At 41.5% G+C, this 22179-nt stretch overlaps 2 protein-coding genes across 2 annotated transcripts; one reads left to right on the forward strand and one right to left on the reverse strand.

The window, feature by feature from the left end:
• The first annotated feature begins 320 nt into the window (after positions 1–320).
• On the forward strand, positions 321–19415 carry LOC21393212 (UTP--glucose-1-phosphate uridylyltransferase 3, chloroplastic). Its single transcript, XM_024171558.1, has 17 exons — positions 321–1178; positions 14131–14311; positions 14394–14543; positions 14666–14827; positions 14952–15124; positions 15201–15267; positions 15531–15697; positions 16152–16310; positions 16566–16657; positions 16744–16838; positions 17011–17088; positions 17258–17353; positions 17596–17670; positions 17747–17838; positions 17915–18077; positions 18506–18566; positions 18946–19415. The coding sequence occupies exons 1-17, from the start codon at positions 481–483 to the stop codon at positions 19056–19058; spliced, it is 2622 nt and encodes an 873-aa protein (XP_024027326.1). The 5' UTR covers positions 321–480; the 3' UTR covers positions 19059–19415.
• Positions 19416–19784: 369 nt separating this feature from the next.
• LOC21393213 (U-box domain-containing protein 1) lies at positions 19785–21866 on the reverse strand. Its single transcript, XM_010107128.1, has one exon. The coding sequence runs from the start codon at positions 21864–21866 to the stop codon at positions 19785–19787; it is 2082 nt and encodes a 693-aa protein (XP_010105430.1).
• Between the last annotated feature and the right edge of the window lie 313 nt (positions 21867–22179).

The raw sequence follows: 22179 nt of genomic DNA on the forward strand, positions 1-22179 counted from the left end.
TCAAAAAGATATTTTAAAAAATGTAAGAGTATCATTTTAATATTATAAAAAAACATAATACTAAAAACATATTTTATTATAATACAATGTGTAAAAATAATTTTATCATTTTTATTAATAGTCAGAGCAACATTTTTTTATTATTATTGTTCATGTTGAAGTTGAACGAAATCACAGAAAAAGAAAAAAAAAAATATAAAAAATAAAAAAATTGGAAATACAAGCAACCAATCAAAAGCTTCGGTTTGAGCGGAACGTGATAATATTTAGGAGACACAAAACAAACCCCTCCACTTTTTACAGTTGGTTAAGAAGAGACTCGAGACTCTTTCTCCTGTCTCTGTCTCCTTCCTCTTCTCTCTCTCTCTCTCTTCCCCAATGCTTTGGTATATACTCCCAGCATCTCTTTTATCCTGCCCTTTCCATTCCTTCTTTTAAAATCCACTTTCTCTCCCTTCCTCTGGCACAGACTGCTCAACAATGGCGCATTCCTCTCCCATACTCAATCACAAGAACCAATTCCTCTTCTCCTTCATCTCCAAAACCTCCAACTCCAACTCTCACTCCCATTACTCTCTCCGCCTCGCAAAACCGCCTCTTTCTCTCGGCTTCTCCTCTTCTTCTTCTCCTTCGCCGTCGCCGTCGTTGACGCCTCGTTTGCCCGTCGCGCGAGTCACCACCGCGCCGGTAGAGTTTGCGCCGCCGCCGCCTCCGGAATTCGACTTCCGGCGAGAAATCTCGCGCCTTAAAGCTCTTCGCTCTAGACTCTCGAGGTGTGAAAGCCTCCGAGAGAGGCTCAGAATCGTCGGCGGTGACCGGATAGTGAAGGACTTTTTTGGTTCCGGCAGAAGCGGTTTCTCTAGGGTTTTGGCCTCGTTGAATTTGTGCTCCTACGAGTTGTTCTTGCTCAAGTGCTTGGTCGCGACCGGGCAGGAGCACGTGCTGACTTTCGGGTTTCAGTTCGTGGACGACGAATTCGAGTCGGCGAGGGGCTCGATCAAGAGCGCGCTTTATGCTCTGGTTGGCATGATTGAGAAATTGGACGTCAATGGCGGTGGCGGCGAATTGAATGGGATTGGTTTGACTTTGAACGATGAAGACATTGGGGACTTGAGGAAGCTGTTGAAGATTTTGGGAGAGGTCGAACAGTTCTATGATTGCATTGGAGGAATTATTGGGTGAGTTTCTCTTTGCATTGTTTCTTAAGTTTAATTTTGTATTTTTTGGAGCTGGTTTTCTAGGTGAATGGTTTTAGTCATGCGTTTGAATTCTAGCTAACTGTAGGTGGGATTAAGAAGATGTTTAGAATGATAGGTTTCCCTATTTTGACGGATAATGCTGACAATATCAATCCTATATCTATATGCAAGCATAGTTTTGGAAGCATGTTCTATGAAATTTTTCATCTTTCTTGATGGTTATGCTGATAAATTTCAACTATAATAATCTTGCTTCTACAAAAGAGTTTCAAATGGCCTTTTCGCTGAAAAGATTCGGATTTTTCTTTTGTTTATTTAGTTTGGATGGAAAACGAATAAATACTTGCCTCATCCAAACGGTCAAATAGTTCAAAGTTCACCCAGGCCTGAATTATTAAAATTATGAAGATGCTTGAAATGATGGAGATAATTGATCTACATTCATATAAGAATTGGTTACTGTAGGTTAGGAAAGAGTATAATGTAAAGAATTATGAGGTTCAATCCCAATTATTATTATTCGCTACAAACTTATGTTATTTGGCCGGAGCTGAAGTTCTATATAATAGATGTCTATTTTTAAAAAATTATTTTAGGTGGAGATCAGAGGAGGGAGGTATATGCAGAAAATATGATGAAAATTTCAAAGTATACATTATTCTTACGACAACAATACAACAATAACAAGTCTTAATCCCAACTTAATTAGGGTCCGCTATATGAATTTCACTTTTTCACACGGCTCTGTTCGAAATTATACTTTCCTGAAGGCCTAGATCTAGAATGTTTTTCCTAACGACTTTGGTCCACGTAATTCTTGGTCTACCCATCCCTCTCCTAGTATTAGGTATAAGAATGTCCTCCCAAGCACGAATTGATGCTTCTAGCGGTCTACGTTGGACATGCCCAAACCACCTCAAGCGGCCTTCGCGTACCTTATTTTCTATTGGTGCTACACCTACTTTACTACGAATAACTTCATTCCTTATGCGGTCCATTTTCGTGAGGCCACTCATCCATCTTAACATACACATTTCTGCCACACTCATCTTAGATATATGTTGTCTTTTAATGGCCCAACAGTCACTACCATATAACATAGTGATAAGAACAGAATGTAGAATCCAACTAGAAAGAATTGAAAGAATGAAAGTAATCTTTATTGACTAACAGAAATGAATACAAGGGCAGTCCTTCGAGATACTACTAATCTCCCCTGCTCAGCACAAGCCAAGACTTCCTGTACAAGACTCATCCTAATCTATTCTTCTCCCCCCCACCCAATTATCTATTTATACACACTCCCTTATACAACTTTGAGCATACCTCCTTCTAACAACTAACACTAGCACAACCCTTTAACCTATTTGCCCCTCTTGCCTTTCCGAACATACACCTGTTTAAGCAAGGGCTTATTAGGCATATCAATTACTCCGTCCCCCAAAAAAGTCACCTTGTCCTCAAGGTGAAATTCAGGAAATTGGTGCCTGACTTCCAGCTGCCCCATTACGGTAGAAAAACGAGTAGCTAACAATCTGTCCGGTTCCACGCGTAACTCCAAGTCAGCAGTTAAAACTTGCGAGACCTCCTGGGCTGGAACAGCCAGGCCAATGGCTTTCTTAAGCTGTGAAACATGGAAAACCGGGTGAATCTTGGCAGCCTCGGGCAGTTGCAGCCGATATGCTACCGAACCCACCCGCGCAAGCACTCTATAGGGACCATAAAACCGTGGAGATAGCTTTTCATTGGTGAACTTGGCCAACGAACGATGACGATAAGGCCTGAGTTTCAGGAACACCAAATCCCCTACTTCAAAGGACACATCCCGGCGTTTGAGATCCGCTTGCCATTTCATAGATTGCTGGGCCTGTAACAAATGTGCTTGAAGCTCATCCAAAATAGCATCCTGCGATTGCAATTGCTGCTCCAACAAAGAGTTAGCTGTTGAGCCCGACTCAAAGCGTAGTAATTTGGGAGGATCACGACCATATAAAGCCCGGAAAGGAGTCATTCCCGCAGCCACATGGAAGCTAGTGTTATACCAGTATTCAGCCCAAGCAAGATGAGAAAACCAATGAGTAGGTTTTCCGGACACAAAGCAGCGTAAATAAGCTTCCAAGCACCTATTCACCACCTCCGTTTGGCCATCCGTTTGAGGATGGTAAGCCGTACTATGATGTAAAGCAGTACCCTGCAACTTAAAAAGTTCATTCCAAAAATGTCGTCTAGGGCTCATACACAGATTTTGTACGAGCCCTAGACGACAACACCTGACTGAAATAGGCTATTGGCCGCTGTTGTTGCATCAAAACCGCGCCAATACCAAACCCCGAAGCATCTGATTCAATCACGAATGGATGGGAAAAATCCGGTAAGGAGAGAACCGGGACCGTAGTCATGGCGTGCTTCAATTTCTGAAAAGCAGTTTCCGCTTCCGTTGTCCAATGAAAACTGTCCTTCTTCAATTGCTGTGTCAACGGCCAAGCATGATGGCCATACCCAGCCACAAAGTGCCGGTAATAACTGGTCAAACCAAGAAAACTGCACAACTCCTTGAGGGAACGAGGAGTCGGCCACTCCAACATCGCGTGAATTTTACTAGCATCCGCTGAAACACCATCCCCCGACACATGGCTCAAATATTCCAACTGACTACTAGCGAAAATGCATTTTTTTTTATTAACATATAAATGATTGGTCTCTAAGGCAGTAAAAACCTTCTCCAAATGAGTGACATGTTCCTCAAAAGTCTTATTGTAGACCAAAATGTCATAAAAAAATACTAAGACAAACTTCCTCAAGAAAGGCTTCAATACCTCATTCATCAAAGATTGGAAAGTGGCCGGGGCATTGGTCAAACCAAAAGGCATCACTAAAAATTCGTAGTGACCCTTTTCGGAACATCCTCCTTGCACATCTGAATTTGGTGGTAACCGGATTTAAGTCCAATTTAGTAAAGATGGTGGCACCACATAATTCGTCCAAAAGCTCCTCTATTACCAGAATAGGAAACTTGTACGGAACTGTAGCTCTGTTGAGGGCACGATAATCAACACAAAAGCGCCAGCTGCCATCTTTTTTTTTAACTAAGAGAACTGGACTAGAAAATGGGCTGCTACTTGGTTGAATGATCCCAGCCACTATCATCTCTCGAACTAGCTTTTCGATCTCATTCTTTTGGAAATGAGGATATTTGTAAGGCCTGACGCTAATGGGAACGGTACCCTCCTGAAGAATAATCCGATGATCCCTCATCCGTTGAGGAGGAAGTCCGTCCGGCATATGTAAGACTCCCGAATGACGCTGCAAGACTTCCCTAATCTGTTCTTGCAGTTGCTGGCCGGATTCCCTGACTACATTCACAGCCGGTTCTTTGTTCGCATCCAAGGCACACAATTCTAAATAGATGCCATGGCCCTCATGCCTTATAGTCCTAACCATGGCCTTAAGAGAAACCATAGTGGTGGAAAGGCTCATGTCTCCCTTCAAAACAACCGCTTCTCCCCGAACCTTGAATTTCATTACTTGGGACTTCCAATTCACATGCATTCCCCCCAAAGTTTCCAACCATTGCATGCCTAAAATTACATCCACTCCCCCCAATTCCAGAGGCAAAAATTTTTCCACAATAGTGAAGTGTGGTAAACTCAACGCTACCTCCTACAAATTTCTTTTCCCCTAACCGATTCCCCCGTTCCCACTTGGACTCCAAAACCGGCAGTAGGAGAAATAGGAATCGACAATCTCTCCACAAGACTTAAAAGAAATAAAATTGTGAGTTGCACCGGAATCAATTAAAACGATTACCTCTTGTCGAGCAATCAAGCCACGAAGCTTCATGGTCTTAGGTGTCGAAAGTCCCACCACCGAGTTCAATGATAACTCAATGAGTTCCGGTTGCCCTTACCCCCAATCAGGACTCGGCAGAACCAGCCTTTCCTCTTCACAATCCTCGGCGTCCTCATCACTCACCAGCATTATCTGCAGCTCCTTCTTCTTACAACGATGACCAAAGGTAAACTTCTCGTCGCACCGAAAACACAACCCCTTATCCCTCTTTTCTTGCAACTCAGAATCCGACAACTTACGAAACGGAAAATCTTGCTTTTGAGTTGTCGTGTGCTCTAAGGAAGCAGGAGCTCGCAATGGTCGCTCCACCACCGGTATTGATTGACCCGGAGTTGGTGAAAATTCCCCTCTCGAGAAGTTATGTGATAGTGACCTCGAAAACCTTGTTTCTGATCCCTCCCGACGAAGCAACTCATTTTTTTCTTCGATCCTTTGAGCAATTTCCATAATTTCTCCTAACCCCTCTGGTTTCAAGAGCCGTAATTCCGCCCGAATTTGAGCCTTTAACCCATTAACAAAAATCCCCTCCAAAACCTCTTCCGGCACATCCCGAAGTGGGGCTGCCGAAACTTCAAATTTCCTGCGGTATTCAGCCACTGTACTTACTTGTCGAATGGCTAAAAATCTCTCACAAAGATTCCCCTCTTGCGAAGAACGAAAATGCTGCAGTAACGACAGCTTGAATTCTGCCTAACTATGGAAGGGTCTGCGGCCATTCTGCCATTGAAACCAAGACAGTGCATCACCCTCCAAAGCTATTCCAGAAGTTACCAACTTTTCCCTTTCCGAGCAACGGTTGATGGAGAAAAACTGTTCCATCCGGAACACCCAGCCGTCAGGGTCATCCCCGCTGAAAATTGGGCACTCCATCTGCCGCCTTCGAGGCATCGCTCATTCCTCATTAACCGGTAATTCCTCTAGTACTCCTCTGCCCTCCCATTCGTCCCTAAACCGTACTCCCACATGAGGATTTCTCCCTCTTTCCAACCCTCGGTGGATAGGGCCACCAAATCCCTTCCACCTTTCATCGAATTCCAGAGCCTTCCCTTCACAGGGAGCACCCCGCCCCTCTCCCTTCTGACCATTCCAATTTTTCTCATGGACACCCATCGGAAACTCCTTGGCCAACCCACGCCCCCTCTCTCTCTCTTCTCGACCCAGATTACGCTGAAACCCAAGATCCGCCGTACGATCTTCACCCTTCTCGCGCAACCCAGTGTCTCTCGCCAGAAAAATCACGTTCTGCGGAACCCTAGGATCCTCCAGCCCTTCTTCCTGTCTCGCGCGCCACCCAGAAGTTTCCGCCTGATGTGATTCCGCAGCTCCAGCTTGGTTCAACTCTCGATCTCCAACGCGATTCGCCTCACAGTCCTCTACGATCGCGATCGTCGGAGCAATTGTCTTCTCCAGCGCCGTCGTCGGAGCTCTGAAGAATTTCTTCTGTTCCTCCATCAATCGGCGAATCTCAGTGAGATTCTGAGTAAATTCCACCCTATTTTGGGAAATTTCTGCCCTAACCTCCCCGATTCCCTTCTCCATCTCACCGATTCCCTTTTCCACCGAAGACCTAACTTCCTTAATCTCCTTCTCCACCAGTTCGAACCTTTCATCTGTTTTCCTAGCCGCCATTTTTGCCCAGAATTGACGCTCTGATACCAAACTGATAAGAACAGAATGTAGAATCCAACTAGAAAGAATTGAAAGAACGAAAGTAATTTTTATTGACTAACAGAAATGAATACAAGGGCAGTCCTTCGAGATACTGCCAATCTCCCCTGCTCTGCACAAGCCAAGACTTCCTCTACAAGACTCAAGTAATTTCCTAATTCCCCCCCCCCCCCCCCTTTTCATTTTTTTTCTCCCCCGATTATCTATTTATACACACTCCCTTATACAACTCTGAGCATTCCTCCTTCTAACAACTAACACTAGCACAGCCCTTTAACCTATTCGGCCCTCTTGCCTTTCCGAACATACACCTGTTTAAGCAAGGGCTTATTAGGCATATCACATAGCTGGACGGATTATAGTCCTATAGAACTTTCATTTCAATTTAATAGGTATCTTGCTGTCACATAAAACTCCCGTAGCATTCTTCCACTTAACCCACCATGCCTTAATCCTATGTTGAATATCCTCTTATATATCTCCTTCGTGCTGCACGATAGACCCAAGGTACCTAAACTTCTTAGAAGCCCCAATCTTCACATCATCTAAAGAAATTTAATCACTCTGATTACTTGAGTTATTAAACCTACGATGCATGTTTTGTCCTACTTAACTTAAATCCCTTCATCTCGAGAGTCTGTCTCCACAGTTCTAACTTACGGTTAACTCTTTCCCTATGTTCATCAACTAAAACTATATCAGCCGCAAAAAGCATACACCAAGGAACTCTATCTTGGATTTCTCTTGTCAGCTCATCTATCACGATGGTGAAAAGATAAGGACTAAGAGCAGATCCTTGATGAAGGCTGATCCGAATGAGGAACTCTGTCGTGTAGCCTCCAGCAGTTCTCACACTCGTGACCACCCCATTGTACATGTCCTTAATTACCTTAATATACCTCACATGCACTTCTCTCTTTTCTAGCACCCACCATAAAACTTCTTTCGGTACTCTATCATATGCCTTTTCTAAATCTATAAAGACCATATGTAGGTCTGTCTTGGCATCTCTGTACCTTTCCATTAGCATCCTAAGAAGAAAAATGGCTTCCGTGGTTGATTAGCCTAGCATGAAGCTAAATTGGTTACCTGAGATTGTAGTTGTGACCCCTCTTTCCCAAAGTTTCATAGTGTGGCTTATTAACTTTATGCCCCTATAATTGTTACAATTCATCACATCTCCTTTATTCTTGAAGATGAGGACAAGAATACTTTTTTTCCATGCATCAGGCATATGCTTCTTCTTTAGTGTCTCACTAAAAAGTTTAGTGAGCCACACAATTCTAACATCTCCTAACGCCATCCAAACCTCTATTGGAATATCATCTGGCCCATATGCCTTCCCATTTTTCATCTTCTGTAGTGCAGTTTTAACTTTCGAGACTCTGATGCCTCTTGTATACATCACATTAGGTTCTCCTTGTGACCTAAGATTGTCAAACTCTATCGCATGATCATCATTATAAAGCTTCTCAAAGTAACTCCTCCACCTTTCCCTAATGTTTTTATCTCTTGTCAGAACTTGATCCGTATCATCCTTAACACACCTCACTTGATTTAAGTCATGACACTTCTTTTCTCTTATCTTAGCTAGTTTATATATATCATTCTCTCCTTCTCTAGTCCCAAGTTTCCTATATACCTCATCTAAGTAAGTAGAATGAGCCTTACCAACTGCTCGCTTAGCTTCTTTCTTCGCTTCTTTGTACTTATTAAAAGTTTCAACATTCTTACGCTTTGGTAAATCTCTATATAAATCTCTCTTGGTCCTAATAGCCTTTTGAACTTCCTCACTCCACCACCAGGTTTCTTTCCCAAGGGGGCCTTTACCACTAGATTCCCCTAATAGCTCATTTGCCACTTTTCTAATGGAGCTGCCCATGGCATCCCACATAGTATTTACATCACTTACATATGACTAAGTAGCCTCATCTAACAACTTCTCTTTAAAGGCCAATTGCTTTATTTCCTTTAAATGCCACCAACGAGTTCGTGGGAGGTAGTTTATCTTAATCCTTTTATAGCAAAGCTTAATGCTCACATTATTCCTCTTTGCAATTAATCATGTCTCTTGCGTGATTTAACACTTGCCAACTTGAAGAAAAAATAATTATTTATAGCTATAGAAATTTAGGAAGTAATCTCTTATCTTTTATTCATTGATTGATGGGTATATATATGCATAAGAAAGACTAACCCTAATCCACAAAACCAAGAACTAACCGACCTTATCTTAGGAAATTTAAATTAGGATTACAACAGCTGTGAATACTCCTAATGTCCGGGATATAACAAGATTCCTAATGTCTAGCTTGATTTTCTACACTCTCCCTCAAGTTGGATGGTATATACTTGACATGCCTAACTGAGAACTCAACTCATGAAAGTTAGGACGATGCAGAACTTTAGTCAAAATGTCAGCTGCCTGGTGCTGTGAAGGAACATGTCTTAAGGAAATCACTCTGCTTTCAATCTTCTCACTGATGAAATGCCTGTCTATCTCAACATGCTTCGTTCTGTCATGGTGTACCGGGTTCTTTGCGATGGCTATAGCTGATTGATTGTCACACAGCATTTCTATAGGTCCATCTATCCTTACTCTAAGTTCTTCCAGTAGTTGTTTTAGCCAAATGCCTTCACAGATTCCATGGGCTACGGCTCGGAACTCAGCTTCAGCGCTGCTGCGTGCAACTACTGCCTGCTTCTTGCTACGCCATGTTACCAGATTTCCCCACACATATGAACAGTAGCCTGAGGTTGATCTTCGATCTATAGGGGATTCGGCCCAGTCTGCATCTATGTAGACTTCAAGAGTCCTAGCGGAAGTTTTCCTGAACATTAATCCCTTCCCAGGATCCTTCTTGAGATATCTCAGTATCCTGTACACAGCCTCCATATGCACCTCAGAGGGATTATTCAAAAACCGACTGACTACGCTGACTGCAAAACTTATCTCAGGACGGGTATGAGCTAGGTAGATTAGTTTTCCCACCAATTGCTGGTATCTTCCTTTGTCGATTGCTACTCCTTCGGCTTGAGCTCCTAACTTGGTATTCGGGTCCATAGGTGTTTCAACTGGTTTACACCCGGTCATGCCAGTTTCTTTTAGAAGGTCTAGAACATACTTTCGTTGCGAGACTGATATTCCTTTGCTTGACCTGGCCACTTCCATCTCGAGAAAGAACCTTAGGTGTCCGAGATCCTTAATTTTGAACTCTTTGGAGAGCAAGAGTTTGAGGTGTTTTATTTCAATTGAGTGTTTCACAAATAATGTGTGATCTGCTTGGCATTGAGAGTATCTATCTAGTCTTAGAACCCTTGTAAATATGTCAAACCAGGCTCAGGGTGATTGTTTGAGGCCATACAGTGACTTTTGGAGTTTGCAGACTTTGTTCTTTGTGGAGTTGTTCTCAAATCCCGGAGGTAAATCCATGTATACTTCTTCTACAAGATCTCCATTTAGAAATGCGTTCTTCACATTGTGTTGAAATAATGGCCAATCTCGGTTCACTGCTATAGACAAGAGAACCCGGATAGTGTTTAGCTTAGCAACCGGTGCAAATGTCTCTTGGTAATCGATTCCATAAGACTGTGTAAAACCCTTGGCTATCGTTCCACACTACCATCTGCCTTGTGTTTTACCAAGAAGAGCCATTGCACCCTACAGTGTGTTTTCCTAGTGGAAAGAGTGGTGAGGATCCAGGTTCCATTTTTCTCAACCGCTCGGATCTCTTCCAAGGTTGCAGCTTTCCATTCAGGCACTCGTAAGGCTTCATGAACGGAATTGGGAATTTGAACTTGATCCAAAGATGACACAAATGCCCTATAACTAGGGGACAGGTTTGAATATGTCGTGTAGTTGTGAAGAGGATGTTGTGTGCATGAGCGGACTCCTTTTCTTTCAGCAATCGGCCTATCTAGATCCGAGCTATGCTCTGTAAATTTTCCAGCCAAAGGAACAAGGGTAAGTTTTTCCTTTCCTTGCAGTTTTTCAAGGGCAGTTGGAGCCGGATTAGATTCCCTGGTTCTGCTGAGTTTGTACAGGCTCTCTTTGTCGGTGTCTTCTTCTTGAGTAGACATTGATCTCTTTATTTACTGTAGTGTGACTTGGGAGATGAGTAGGACTCAATAGGTTTGACTCAGGATTTTGAGGCGCGGTTGGTAGAGGCTTTGCCAGTGTGGGAGGAGTTGGAGGTGTCTCGGCTGAGGACAGGACTGGTGGATTGGTAGGGACTGGTAGAATGGTGAGGGTATTAGTGGTGACATTGATTGGTTCGGAGATTGTATCAATAATAGGGTTCCAATTCTGTGATTCTTGCACATTGCTCTCCCCCTGAATTGCAGAATTGGGGTAGAAAGGTTTGTCTTCGAAGAAAGTCACATCCATGGAGTGGAAAAACTTTTTGGTGTTGGGGAAGTAACATTTGTATCCTTTCTTGTTGGGTGAGTAGCCCAGAAAGATACACTTTGTAGCTTTCGCATCAAGTTTTCCTCGATGTTGTGAGTGGATGTGAGCAAACACTGTGCAACCAAAAATCTTAAGTGGGATTTGAGAAATGAGGTGAGAATGAGGATAGGCGTCAAGGAGGGTTTGGCTTGGTGTTTTGTAGTTTAAGACTCGGGACGACATTCTATTAATGAGATAAGTTGCGGTGAGAACAGCTTCGCCCCAGAATCTTTTGGGAACGTTGGAAGTGAATAACAAGGAACGAGCAAACCTCAAGTAAGTGGCGATTCTTACGCTCGGCCACTCCATTTTGTTGAGGTGTGTCGACGCAGGAACTTTGATGGACAATACCATGAGATTGCAAGTAAGGGTCAAGAACAGTGTTAAAGAAATCTCGTGCATTGTCAGTTTTGAGGACCTGAATATTCGCATGGAATTGGTTTTGGAAGACTTGGCTGGTTTCAGATTTATCTTTCATGAGAAATACCCAGTTTAGCTATGTATGATCATCAACCAACAGTAAGAACCATTGAGCCCCTGTAATATTTTGGATTTTTGAAGGCCCTCAGATATCACCATGAATGAGGGAAAATGGATGAGAAGGTTTGTATGGTCGCGGAGAATATGTACTTCGAGTACGTTTGGATAAACATCACAGTGGAAAAATTTAGAATTTTTATTAATGAACAATGATGGAAAAAGACGTTCAAGATACATAAAATTTGGATGACCTAAACAATAGTGCCACATCATAATAACACTATCTTTATTAGAATAACTCATTGACTCTTGATTGCTACCGGGCTGACTCTATGGACTAGCACTAAGTGCATTACATCTCAGGCCTGTTGGCGGATTGTCAAATTTGAGAAGGTATAGACCTACACAAAGCTCAGCATTGTCAATCGTCTTCCCCGAATCCAAGTCCTGAAATACACAAGATTTAGCAAAAAACTTAGTTTCACAGTTCAGATCTTTATTGAGTCTGCTAACAGATAATAAATTGCAATCAAGATTAGGCACAAAAAGAACTGAGTAGAGGGTCAGATTTTTAGAAAGCTGGACAGTGCCAGTTCCAACAACTGTAGAGCATGAGCTGTCTGCAATACGAACAGTGAGAGCACTCGGACATAGACAGTAGGAGGATAACAGGGACCTATCACTTGTCATGTGATCAGATGCGCCAGAATCTACAATCCAATAGGTTGAGGGTGCCTTTGCGGCATGAAAGGCCAGAGTGTCATTACCTCGCTGAGCGACTCCCCCTGTGCCAATCACTGAAGAGTTGGTGGATTGATGAGCCTGACTAATCAAGTGCTGCAGCATCTCAAGTTGATTCTTGGTGAATGGGGCTTGACTTGGGCTTTTGGTTTCTTCTGCAGAGGCGACATTTCCACGACTCTCATGATCACCGGATGTGTGGCTGGGCTTCCAATCTGCAGGTTTTTCGTGCAGCTTCCAACATGTTTCCTTGACATGACCTGGTTTGCGACAGTGATCGCACCAGGGTCTTCCTTTGCGTGGCCTATTATCACTGCGATTCTGAGAAGGTCCACGTACTGCATGTGCAGAAGAATCTTGGGCTGTGGAACTGTCCTTGTGGGTTACTAATGCTGACCCCTCTACAGTCACGGGCACCCCTGGTTGCCCCATCATTACTCTTTTACGGCTTTCTTCTCTGCGGACCTCAGAGAAAGCCTCTCGGATACTTGGTAAAGGCTTGGTACCTAAGATCCGGCCACGAACTTCATCGAGAGATTTATTGAGGCCCATAAGAAATTTAAAAACACGCTTGGTTTCCACGATTTTCCTGAAGCGAGCACCGTCATCAAGGCACTTCCACTCAATTGATTCAAAAAGATCTAGTTGTTGCCAATAACGGGTGAGACTTGTGAAGTAGGCAGTAACTGAAAACTCGCCTTGTCTGAGATCGTGCAAAATACTCTCGATATGGAAGAGTTCAGCAGTGTTTTCACTGTTGGAGAAAGTGTCATGGGCTGCATCCCAGATATCCTTTGCAGTGGAATGAAGGAGGAAATTCTCGCCAATTTCTGTAGTCATGGAGTTGATCAGCCACGACATCACCAGGTTGTTCTCGGCTCTCCACACCCTGAATTGGGGATCATCTAGTTTTGGCTGTGCAGCAGCTCCAGTGAGGTAGTCATCACGCCCCGGCCACAAATAAACATCATGACGGACGTAGACCATTGAAGGTAGTTATGACCAGTGAGTTTATGACCGGTCACAGGGATAAGGCTGCCTTCGGATGGGACTAGATTATTCAAGGATGGAAGAGCAGTGGATGAGGTACCACTGGTTGTGGAGGTTTGTTCAGATTCCGCCATTGAGGATTAAGGAAAAAAAAAAATTTTGAGAGGAGGATCGCCGGAGATGGTCAGCAAGCGGAGAACTGCTCAGTGACAAGAAGATGAACGGCGGCAGAGTTAGGGCTCAGAGTTGCTCTGATACCATGTAGAAATTTAGGAAGTAATCCTCTGATCTTTTATTCATTGATAGAGCGGTGGATGAGGTACCACTGGTTGTGGAGGTTTGTTCAGATTCCGCCATTGAGGATTAAGGAAAAAAAAAAATTTTGAGAGGAGGATCGCCGGAGATGGTCAGCAAGCGGAGAACTGCTCAGTGACAAGAAGATGAACGGCGGCAGAGTTAGGGCTCAGAGTTGCTCTGATACCATGTAGAAATTTAGGAAGTAATCTCTTATCTTTTATTCATTGATTGATGGGTATATATATACATAAGAAGGACTAACCCTAATCTACAAAATCAGGAACTAACTGACCTTATCTTAGGAAATTTAAATTAGGATTACAACAGCTGTGAATACTTCTAATATCCGGGATATAACAAGATTCCTAACGTCTAGCTTGATTTTCTACAATAGCATTTCTGCAAACTAAAATATTTATATGAATAATGATGGTTCGTCCACTTTTATACATGCTGCAGATATCAGATAACAGTTTTTGAGCTTCTTGCCGAGGCAAAAGCCGAAAGGCGGACTACAAAAAGGTCCAAACACAAACATGAACTAATGAACTGCCAGTTCTTGGAAATCCATGCTCCCAGTGGACTCGATCTTGCTCAAAATACAGAATATGCATTAGAAGCTGCTTTATGGGGAATTGAGGTTGGCACTTTTGTATATCTTTTACTCAACATAAATGATGTTCTGCAGGTTGGCTTCAACTAAAGAGCTTATTCTTTTCTAGGGTTTGCCATACTTGGGTGAAATTTATCCTTTGGGAGGCTCTGCAGATAGGCTAGGGTTAGTTGATCCCGACACAGGTGATTGTCTTCCTGCTGCAATGCTACCTTATTGCGGGAGGACTTTGTTGGAAGGTCTCATAAGAGATCTTCAGGTATAAGATCCTTGTTTTTCAAATACAAACCCATTTCTTTGAGCCTCAGATGTTTGCAAACCATTATTCCTAGACTATGAATTCACAGGCATCATATCATATGGCTGTTTTTTTATTGCAAGGCTAGAGAGTTCTTGTACTTCAAGATTTATGGCAAGCAATGCATCACTCCTGTTGCAATCATGACAAGTTCGGCGAAGAACAACCATGAGCACATCGCTTCTCTTTGTGAAAGGCTTGGGTGGTTTGGAAGAGGTCAATCAAGTTTCCAACTTTTTGAGCAGGTTTTTTTTATTGGAATTGCTATAAGGATATATAAGATTCTTCTGACTCTTTAGAGGAATACATTTCTCCGTTGTATTAATGGATATTGGTGCTCATGTACGTTAATGTTTTGTGAACTTCCAGCCTCTTGTTCCAACTGTTAGTGCAGAAGAAGGCCAATGGCTGGTTAGCAAACCTTTTTCACTTGTATGCAAACCTGGCGGTCATGGTGTAATATGGAAACTTGCTCATGATAAAGGCGTTTTCAAATGGTTCTTTGATCAGGGAAGAAGAGGAGCAACTGTCCGGCAAGTCAGGTAAGGTCTAGACCCAGTAACATTTTGGTTTTGCAAATCCCTTGTTCTACTCCAACTAACAATGCCGGACCTGCAGCAATGTTGTAGCAGCCACAGATTTGACCCTCTTGGCATTGGCGGGGATTGGTCTGCACCAAGGAAAGGTATGATTACGTTTTAACAAGGAACTTAGAGGGAGAAAGAATAAAGGTTAACCTAAAAACTGCGTATGAATATTACTCCTTTTCCCCTCCAGAAAAAAAAAAGAAAAAAAAAAGTCTTGAAATGTATATATAACAATTTACCTCAGGGTATTGCATGAAGTGCACTGAGTTGGTGGAAGGAAAAGCTATGTTAATTCATTGGTTCTCGTAGAAGTTGACTTTTCCATTCTTCGTTGATCATTTTTAATTTTCAAATGTGACAGAAACTGGGCTTTGCATCCTGTAAGCGGAACTTGGGGGCTACAGAAGGAATTAATGTTCTAATTGAGAAGAAAACCCTTGATGGGATCTGGGCCTATGGTTTATCATGCATTGAGTATACAGAGTTTGAAAAGTTTGGAATAGCAGATGGACCTCTTTCTCCTAATAGGTATATTTTGGTTCATTTTTATGTATTGCAGAACCATGTCAAATTTTAGTGAATCAGGGAGCAAGCACTTAATATTGTAGCATGTATCAGGGATATGAGAAAATCAAATCTTATTGAATGGATAATTTTTGTGTGCTAACAAATTTGAGGGCATGGTAATATGCAGTTAATAACCTTTATAGATTGGTATGATTTGCTCTGAATTTTCTTGTGCTCAGAGTTCTGTTATAAGGGAGTAAGTAAGAGGTTGTTTCCAACTTTGTTGAGCCAATCCTTAGGGGAAGGATGGGGGGATGCAAATTTTCCTTGTTCTGTTTGGTTCTATTTCCTGGTTCTTAACTTTGCTGCATATTTTTTTTTTAATTCTTCTTCCGCCATTTTCTCTTTTATTCAGAGGTATCTTGTAGCATGAGATTCAGAAAGTTGAGATATCACTTTGTTTTCTGTAATCAAGTTTGCAGGCAGAGTTTCCTGCGAATACAAATATCTTGTACGTGGATCTACCTTCTGCAGAGTTGGTTGGATCGAGTAATTATGGTAACAGCTTACCTGGAATGGTGCTCAATACAAAAAAGCAAATCTCATTTGTAGACTATTATGGAAAACCACAGAGGTATTATGTCTTTTCTGCTCTTTTGCACAACTGACATTTTTGGTTTTGTCAATAATACTTGGAGTGGTCCTTTTGAAGATCTCCTTTAGCTATTGCACTTTTTTTTTTCATTTTTTGTTTCATGTAAACATGAGAATATGGAACATTATACCATTTTCTTTTTCAATCTTCTTTCCAAAGCAGTTATTTTAAGTTACAAGTTTCCGGTGATTATGACATTGACATTAGAAAGACCTAACAATTTTCTATATTCAGTGTCGCAGGTGGCAGGCTGGAGTGCACAATGCAAAATATTGCTGATAGCTTTTTCAATACATATTCATCTCGATGTTACAAGGGTGTGGAAGGTATATAGTTGTGTATGCTGGTTGTTTTTACATGGTATTTACTTTCATGTCCAACTTGTTTTAATTGTCTTAATTTGTTTTAGCAGATATGCTTGATACCTTTATTGTGTTTAATAAAAGAAGAAGAGTGACATCATCTGCTAAGAAGAAACGAAGACATGCGGACAAATGTTTACATCAGGTCATCTACTTTTCTTGCTGTTACGTCTCATGTACTACTGTTCTCTCATTGCATTTTTAATTGGAGGATAGTAAAAGCTTCATAACAATTAACATGCATCTACTTGTTGGGTGACTGTAGTCTAAAACTGTATATGTTTGTTGTTAACATGTCTATTCAAATTCATGTGCAGACTCCTGATGGTTCACTGTTAGATATCTTAAGAAATGCCTGCGATCTTCTTTCTCAATGCAATATTAAACTTCCTGAGGTACATCCTTTTAGGATCCCAGCGATGTCAACATCAACTTAATTGTTATCTTGCTTGCTTGCCTGCCTTGGAACTTTTTGTTTTTCTTTTTCCCATGTTCGCAATGGTAGTTTTAAAAAAAAAAAAAAAAAATTTGTTCGTCATGGCACTTTATGTTGTTGTACTGCAGATTGAAGGCAATGACAAATATGTTGATTCTGGACCACCATTTCTTATCCTTCTGCACCCTGCTCTTGGCCCACTCTGGGAGATCACAAGGCAAAAAGTAAGTTCTGTCCTATTCAGAATTCCCACTTAGGTACTGGACTGTTTATGGATTTCTATTACCCAAATGTAGATTCCATGTTAATCTAATTCTAATTATTGATATACCCCATGCACAATAATAATTGAGAGGTTCTGAAATCTAGTTGTTGCCATCTAAGAACAAAAGATCTTTATCATTCAAAGAGTGAAGCACTCGACTACTGAATGTCATATATAACTTAATTTATTCTTTACTGTCAGTTCTATGGAGGTTCCATATCCAAGGGCTCTGAACTACAAGTAGAGGTTGCAGAGTTTCTGTGGAGGAATATTCAGGTTAGTAATACATGAAATAGATAGTTTGAGTAGAGCACAATATTGCAGGTAAAGTGATCTGGTTTGCCCTTTTCAGCTTGATGGAAGCCTGGTCATAGAGGCTGACAGTGTTATGGGCTCGACTAGAATTGATGAGAATGGAGAACATATCCTGCAATATGGGCACAGGTATCAAGCCGTCTGAATTCTTGAATTTTTCAGGGAAATAAAAGCATCCGCTGCTAAAGAGTACTCATCTGGACAGGTGTGGAAGATGTAGATTAGAAAATGTCAAGGTATTGAATAAGGGAATCGACTGGAACTGTGGAGACAGTGTGTATTGGAAGCATGCTGTGCAACGCTTTGAGGCATGTAAAATCATATTGCATGGAAATGCTGAATTTGAGGCAACAGATGTCACTATACAGGTTAGATCAACTTGTAGTTGCTACAGTGCTTCGTGGTTTAGCCAAATTGTTCAGGCATTATTGAAAAACAATCATTTTGACATATTAATGTTCATACGTCCTCGATTATCACCTCTTTCTCTTTCTCTTTCTCATTTCTCATTTCTTTCTTTTATTTATTTATTTTTTGTGTTGTGTTCACATATTGTTGCATGTATTGCTATTATTGTTGCCATCATTATTTCCATTTACATCTGTAATCGAAACAGTTGTTGTTGTTGCGGGGTTTTGTTATTAGTTACTTCTATAACTATTATTATTGATGATGAGGATATTGATGATGCAAACGGAGGTTCACTCAGTCGGTAGCAAGTGTACTTCTTGAGCTGGTTTTGAACATCTAACAAGAGAATCTGAGTAGCATCTTCTACTGCTTTTGAACTATGCAGGGAAATCATATATTTGAAGTTCCAGATGGTTACAAATTGAAGGTCACATCAGAAAGTTCAGGTTTTTTTTCTTGCTCTACAAAAGTAATTATATATATACATATTTATATTTATAATAGAACCGTTTTATAGTGCCCCCTCCAATCGTTCTCATGCGGGCATGCATATTCTGGTAACATGTGATTATGCTATTTTGTTCTTTTGCTATGGAGTGGAGTCTAGATGAAGAGAAAACTCCTATTCTTACACGACACCATATTCTCTAGAAATTACAAGAAATAATATACATTCTTTGGAAATGCAATCATGCAAGTCTAATATTGGATGATGGGGATTGTCAGAACTGACCTTTCTCTCTCACTCAAAGGCACATTTAACACACGATAGTTGCCACATGAAAGAAAATCCATAACCCATGAATCATTTCTTTGGATGCACAGGTATGCAAGTCAAATTATACCCAATTGGAAAGAATATGATGGACAGTGGAAGCTGGTACTGGAACTACAAGATAAATGGCACGCATATTCAGTTGGAATTAGCAGAGTTGTGAAACTACTCCTAACCATAATTCTCGACCCCGGACGTGAATCCTGGTTCACAGATGGCATGGATCTATCCCTCATAAAGTCAAAATGCTGAGATCTGATTGGTTAAACACAAGTTGAACCATCTCTCATCGTCTTTACTTCTTTATTGATTTATGTTAATTTATTTTGTTAGACCTTAAAGGGGTCTACCGATTGCAGCTCACATCAACTTTTTCTTATCCTTTTTTTTATTTTATTTTTTTTAATTCCTTTTATTTTATTATTTGGCTCCTTTTTGGGAGGAGGATGGAACTGCTCTTTGTAACTAATGTAATATATGTGCTTACTCGAGCAATAAAAATATGTTCAATTATTTCTAATTCGATGTTGAATACTAAAATTGTCATCAACTCTGTTGCCTCAAACTTATCAAAGAAAAAGCTTGTATAGTATGTCAGCAGAGAAAATGGTGGATTTAATCTTAAGAAATGTTCCGTACTGTATATTTTGTTTGAATCCTCAAATATACCTGTTTGGTGTAACAGGTTTTAATAAGACATATGTGCAGGCGAAGAATATTTTGGGGATGCTCAGAGTTTTCATAGCAATATAGCCATCATAACATAAAAATGGCCAATATACAAACAATCAAGCGAGCTCTAAGATCCGGCTACATAACAAATGAACAAGACATTTATTATATGGTTTTTCCACAAATATACACCTCTCTTTTCAAACTTGTTACACTGTTACAATCCGACCTGATTATGTGACTGAAAACAGCACCTACTGAGTAATCTAAGCAGAGCGTCAGCCTTTCTCCGAGCTCTCAAAGACCCATCAGCCGCCAAGCTTTGAAGAGAAGGAATGCTCCGCGGGTTAATCAGCAGCCGTCTCACCACCTCCTCTCCCCCGTCTTTACACAGCCCCAACAGAAGAGTGATCGAATTGTCTTTCCCTTTAGGAGAGCCAAACCTCAAAAGGTCAACGAGAATAGGCACAAGAACTTTGCTCTTCCTTATCTCCTCAAGTCCCTCAGAACAGCCCAATAGCAGCGCAAGAACAGCCAAGGCATCATCAGTTATGGCTGCTTTGTCATCCATTAACAAGTCAACAAGCAAAGGAATCGCCCCAGCAACCACAACACCTACTTTATTAGCATTGTAAACCGCAAGGTTGAAGAGCGCCGTGGCAGCATCCTTTTTACCCACCGGAGTGCCTTCTTTGAGCAGCCCAACCAGTGCAGGGATCGCCCTTGGACGTGCCCCAATCGCCACCTTGCAGTCATCGACCATGGACAAGCTGAATATTGCTGCTGCAGCATTCTCTCTGGCCTCCATTGTCATACCCGACTCCAACACGTATATAATGTTGTCGATTGCCCCCGCAGCCATGATCAGAATTTTATTGTTATTAAAGATTGAGAGGTTAAGCAAAGCAGTGACGACATTTTCCTGAATTCTAGGGTCATGAGAACTGAGCAAAGTCACAAGAAAGGGAATAGCTCCAGCCTCAGAAATAATCCTTCTATTATCCATACTAGTTTTTGCAAGCAATCGAAGCTCATAAGCTGCTTGTCTCTGGATATCTGGGGAGCCGGTGGCAAGTTTCCCAACAAGAAACTCAGCAGACATTTTAACAGCGTCAGCAGCAGCTTTCACAGCAGAAATATGATCCACAGCACTCTCACATTGCCCTCTTTTGGTGTCGCTTCTCTCCAAGCCAGATAGAGACGACGATTTAGACTCCGACAGCAGGATATTGTTATCCTGGCACCATTGTTCCATTAGGCTCTTGAGCGCGTAGTTTGGTATGAGGGCCATGTGGATTAGCCTCTGCCCGCTCTTGGGGCATGTATGGTGGCCCGAATTAATCCACTGTGCAATCGAGTTTCGATCATAAGTGTGACCTGATGCAACAATCACCGGATCTCTCATCAAGTCCAGGGAAATCGGACAACGGAATTCATCTGGGATGTTGGCAACCACTGATTGAGAAGAGGAAGAACGGTCGAATTTCTTGTTCAAGGATGAGGAAGAAGAACAAGAAGATGACCTCTTTAGCTCTTCTTTTGGTCTCTCAGGCTCATCAATGAAAATCATTGATTTGCAATATGAAACAAAGGAAATAAGGTTGTTTATATTGGAAACCACTATTAGCCCACCAGTCCCTGCTTGTTTTTTCACTTCTTCCTCTAGTTTCAATATCTCTTCCTCATAATCAAGTGGGGTTCTTAGACCAATGCTGCTAAGAATCTCTCTCACTTTTCCGAAATCCAAGAACCCTTTTTTCTTACTGCTGTTCTCATTATTGGTGGCCATCAGTTGGAGAAGCTCTTCTCTTCTTTGAAGCTCTCGGAGGTCGATATACAACTCTGCCCGCTTTGCTTGCTTGTGAAGCAACTCAACTTGCTCTCTAATGTCTGCCGAGACATTAAGCAAACTGAGAGGCAAAATATCAAGTGCACTTCCCATCTCCTTAACAAGGACATAAAACTGATTAGAGACCAACTCAGTCTGCATTAGTCCCCACAAAGAGCTTCCATCTTCGCAACTTTGAATGCGAAACTTCACTCTCCGAATCACGGAGAAAAGCTCGGTGAGACAAAGGATTGAAGATGGTGGGAGTGAGCGATTAGTCTCTTGCATTTCTTCAAACAAAGAAGAGAGAAGCTTGATTCTTCTTGTCATGTTTGAGATGTTCCTGACTTGAACAATTGGAAGCTTTTCCATGGAACAAACTTCTTTGGATATGTGAACCAAGGACTCTAACAAAGACCCAGTTGGCAAAAAGGCCTCGGAGATGATCACAGCAGAAAGTGCAACGTCCATGGATATTCAGATCACCTTCTCATTGTTAATACCAAAAAAAAAAAAAAAGTTGTTTCCTTTCTTGGGTGGTTGGTTTACTAGTGAGAATTGACAAAATTCCTAGAATTAATACTTGATAATGTTACCAAAGAGAGAAACATTAAAATAAGTGAATGAACTCTTGGATGTTTCTGTTGCATAGTTGACATTAGAGACAATAGAAACGGTAGTAAAAGAGAGGAGAAAGAAAAGGCTTTCTGGGTGGCTGCCACTTGGAGGAAATTCCTGCCTCGTTGATTTTTGCTTATTCTTCTCTTTATTTTTATATTATATT

The sequence above is a fragment of the Morus notabilis genome, unplaced genomic scaffold (genome assembly GCF_000414095.1).
Source record: "Morus notabilis unplaced genomic scaffold, ASM41409v2 Scaffold1198, whole genome shotgun sequence".
Classification (NCBI taxonomy): domain Eukaryota; kingdom Viridiplantae; phylum Streptophyta; class Magnoliopsida; order Rosales; family Moraceae; genus Morus; species Morus notabilis.

Excerpts from the sequence above, each read along its gene's own strand:
- LOC21393212 (XM_024171558.1), top strand. The coding sequence starts at position 481 with ATGGCGCATTCCTCTCCCATACTCAATCACAAGAACCAATTCCTCTTC. Across the intron at positions 15,698-16,151 it reads GGACCTCTTTCTCCTAATAG|TTTGCAGGCAGAGTTTCCTG; the intron begins GTATATTTTGGT and ends TCTGTAATCAAG. Across the intron at positions 18,078-18,505 it reads CAACAGATGTCACTATACAG|GGAAATCATATATTTGAAGT; the intron begins GTTAGATCAACT and ends TGAACTATGCAG.
- LOC21393213 (XM_010107128.1), bottom strand. The coding sequence starts at position 21,866 with ATGGACGTTGCACTTTCTGCTGTGATCATCTCCGAGGCCTTTTTGCCA.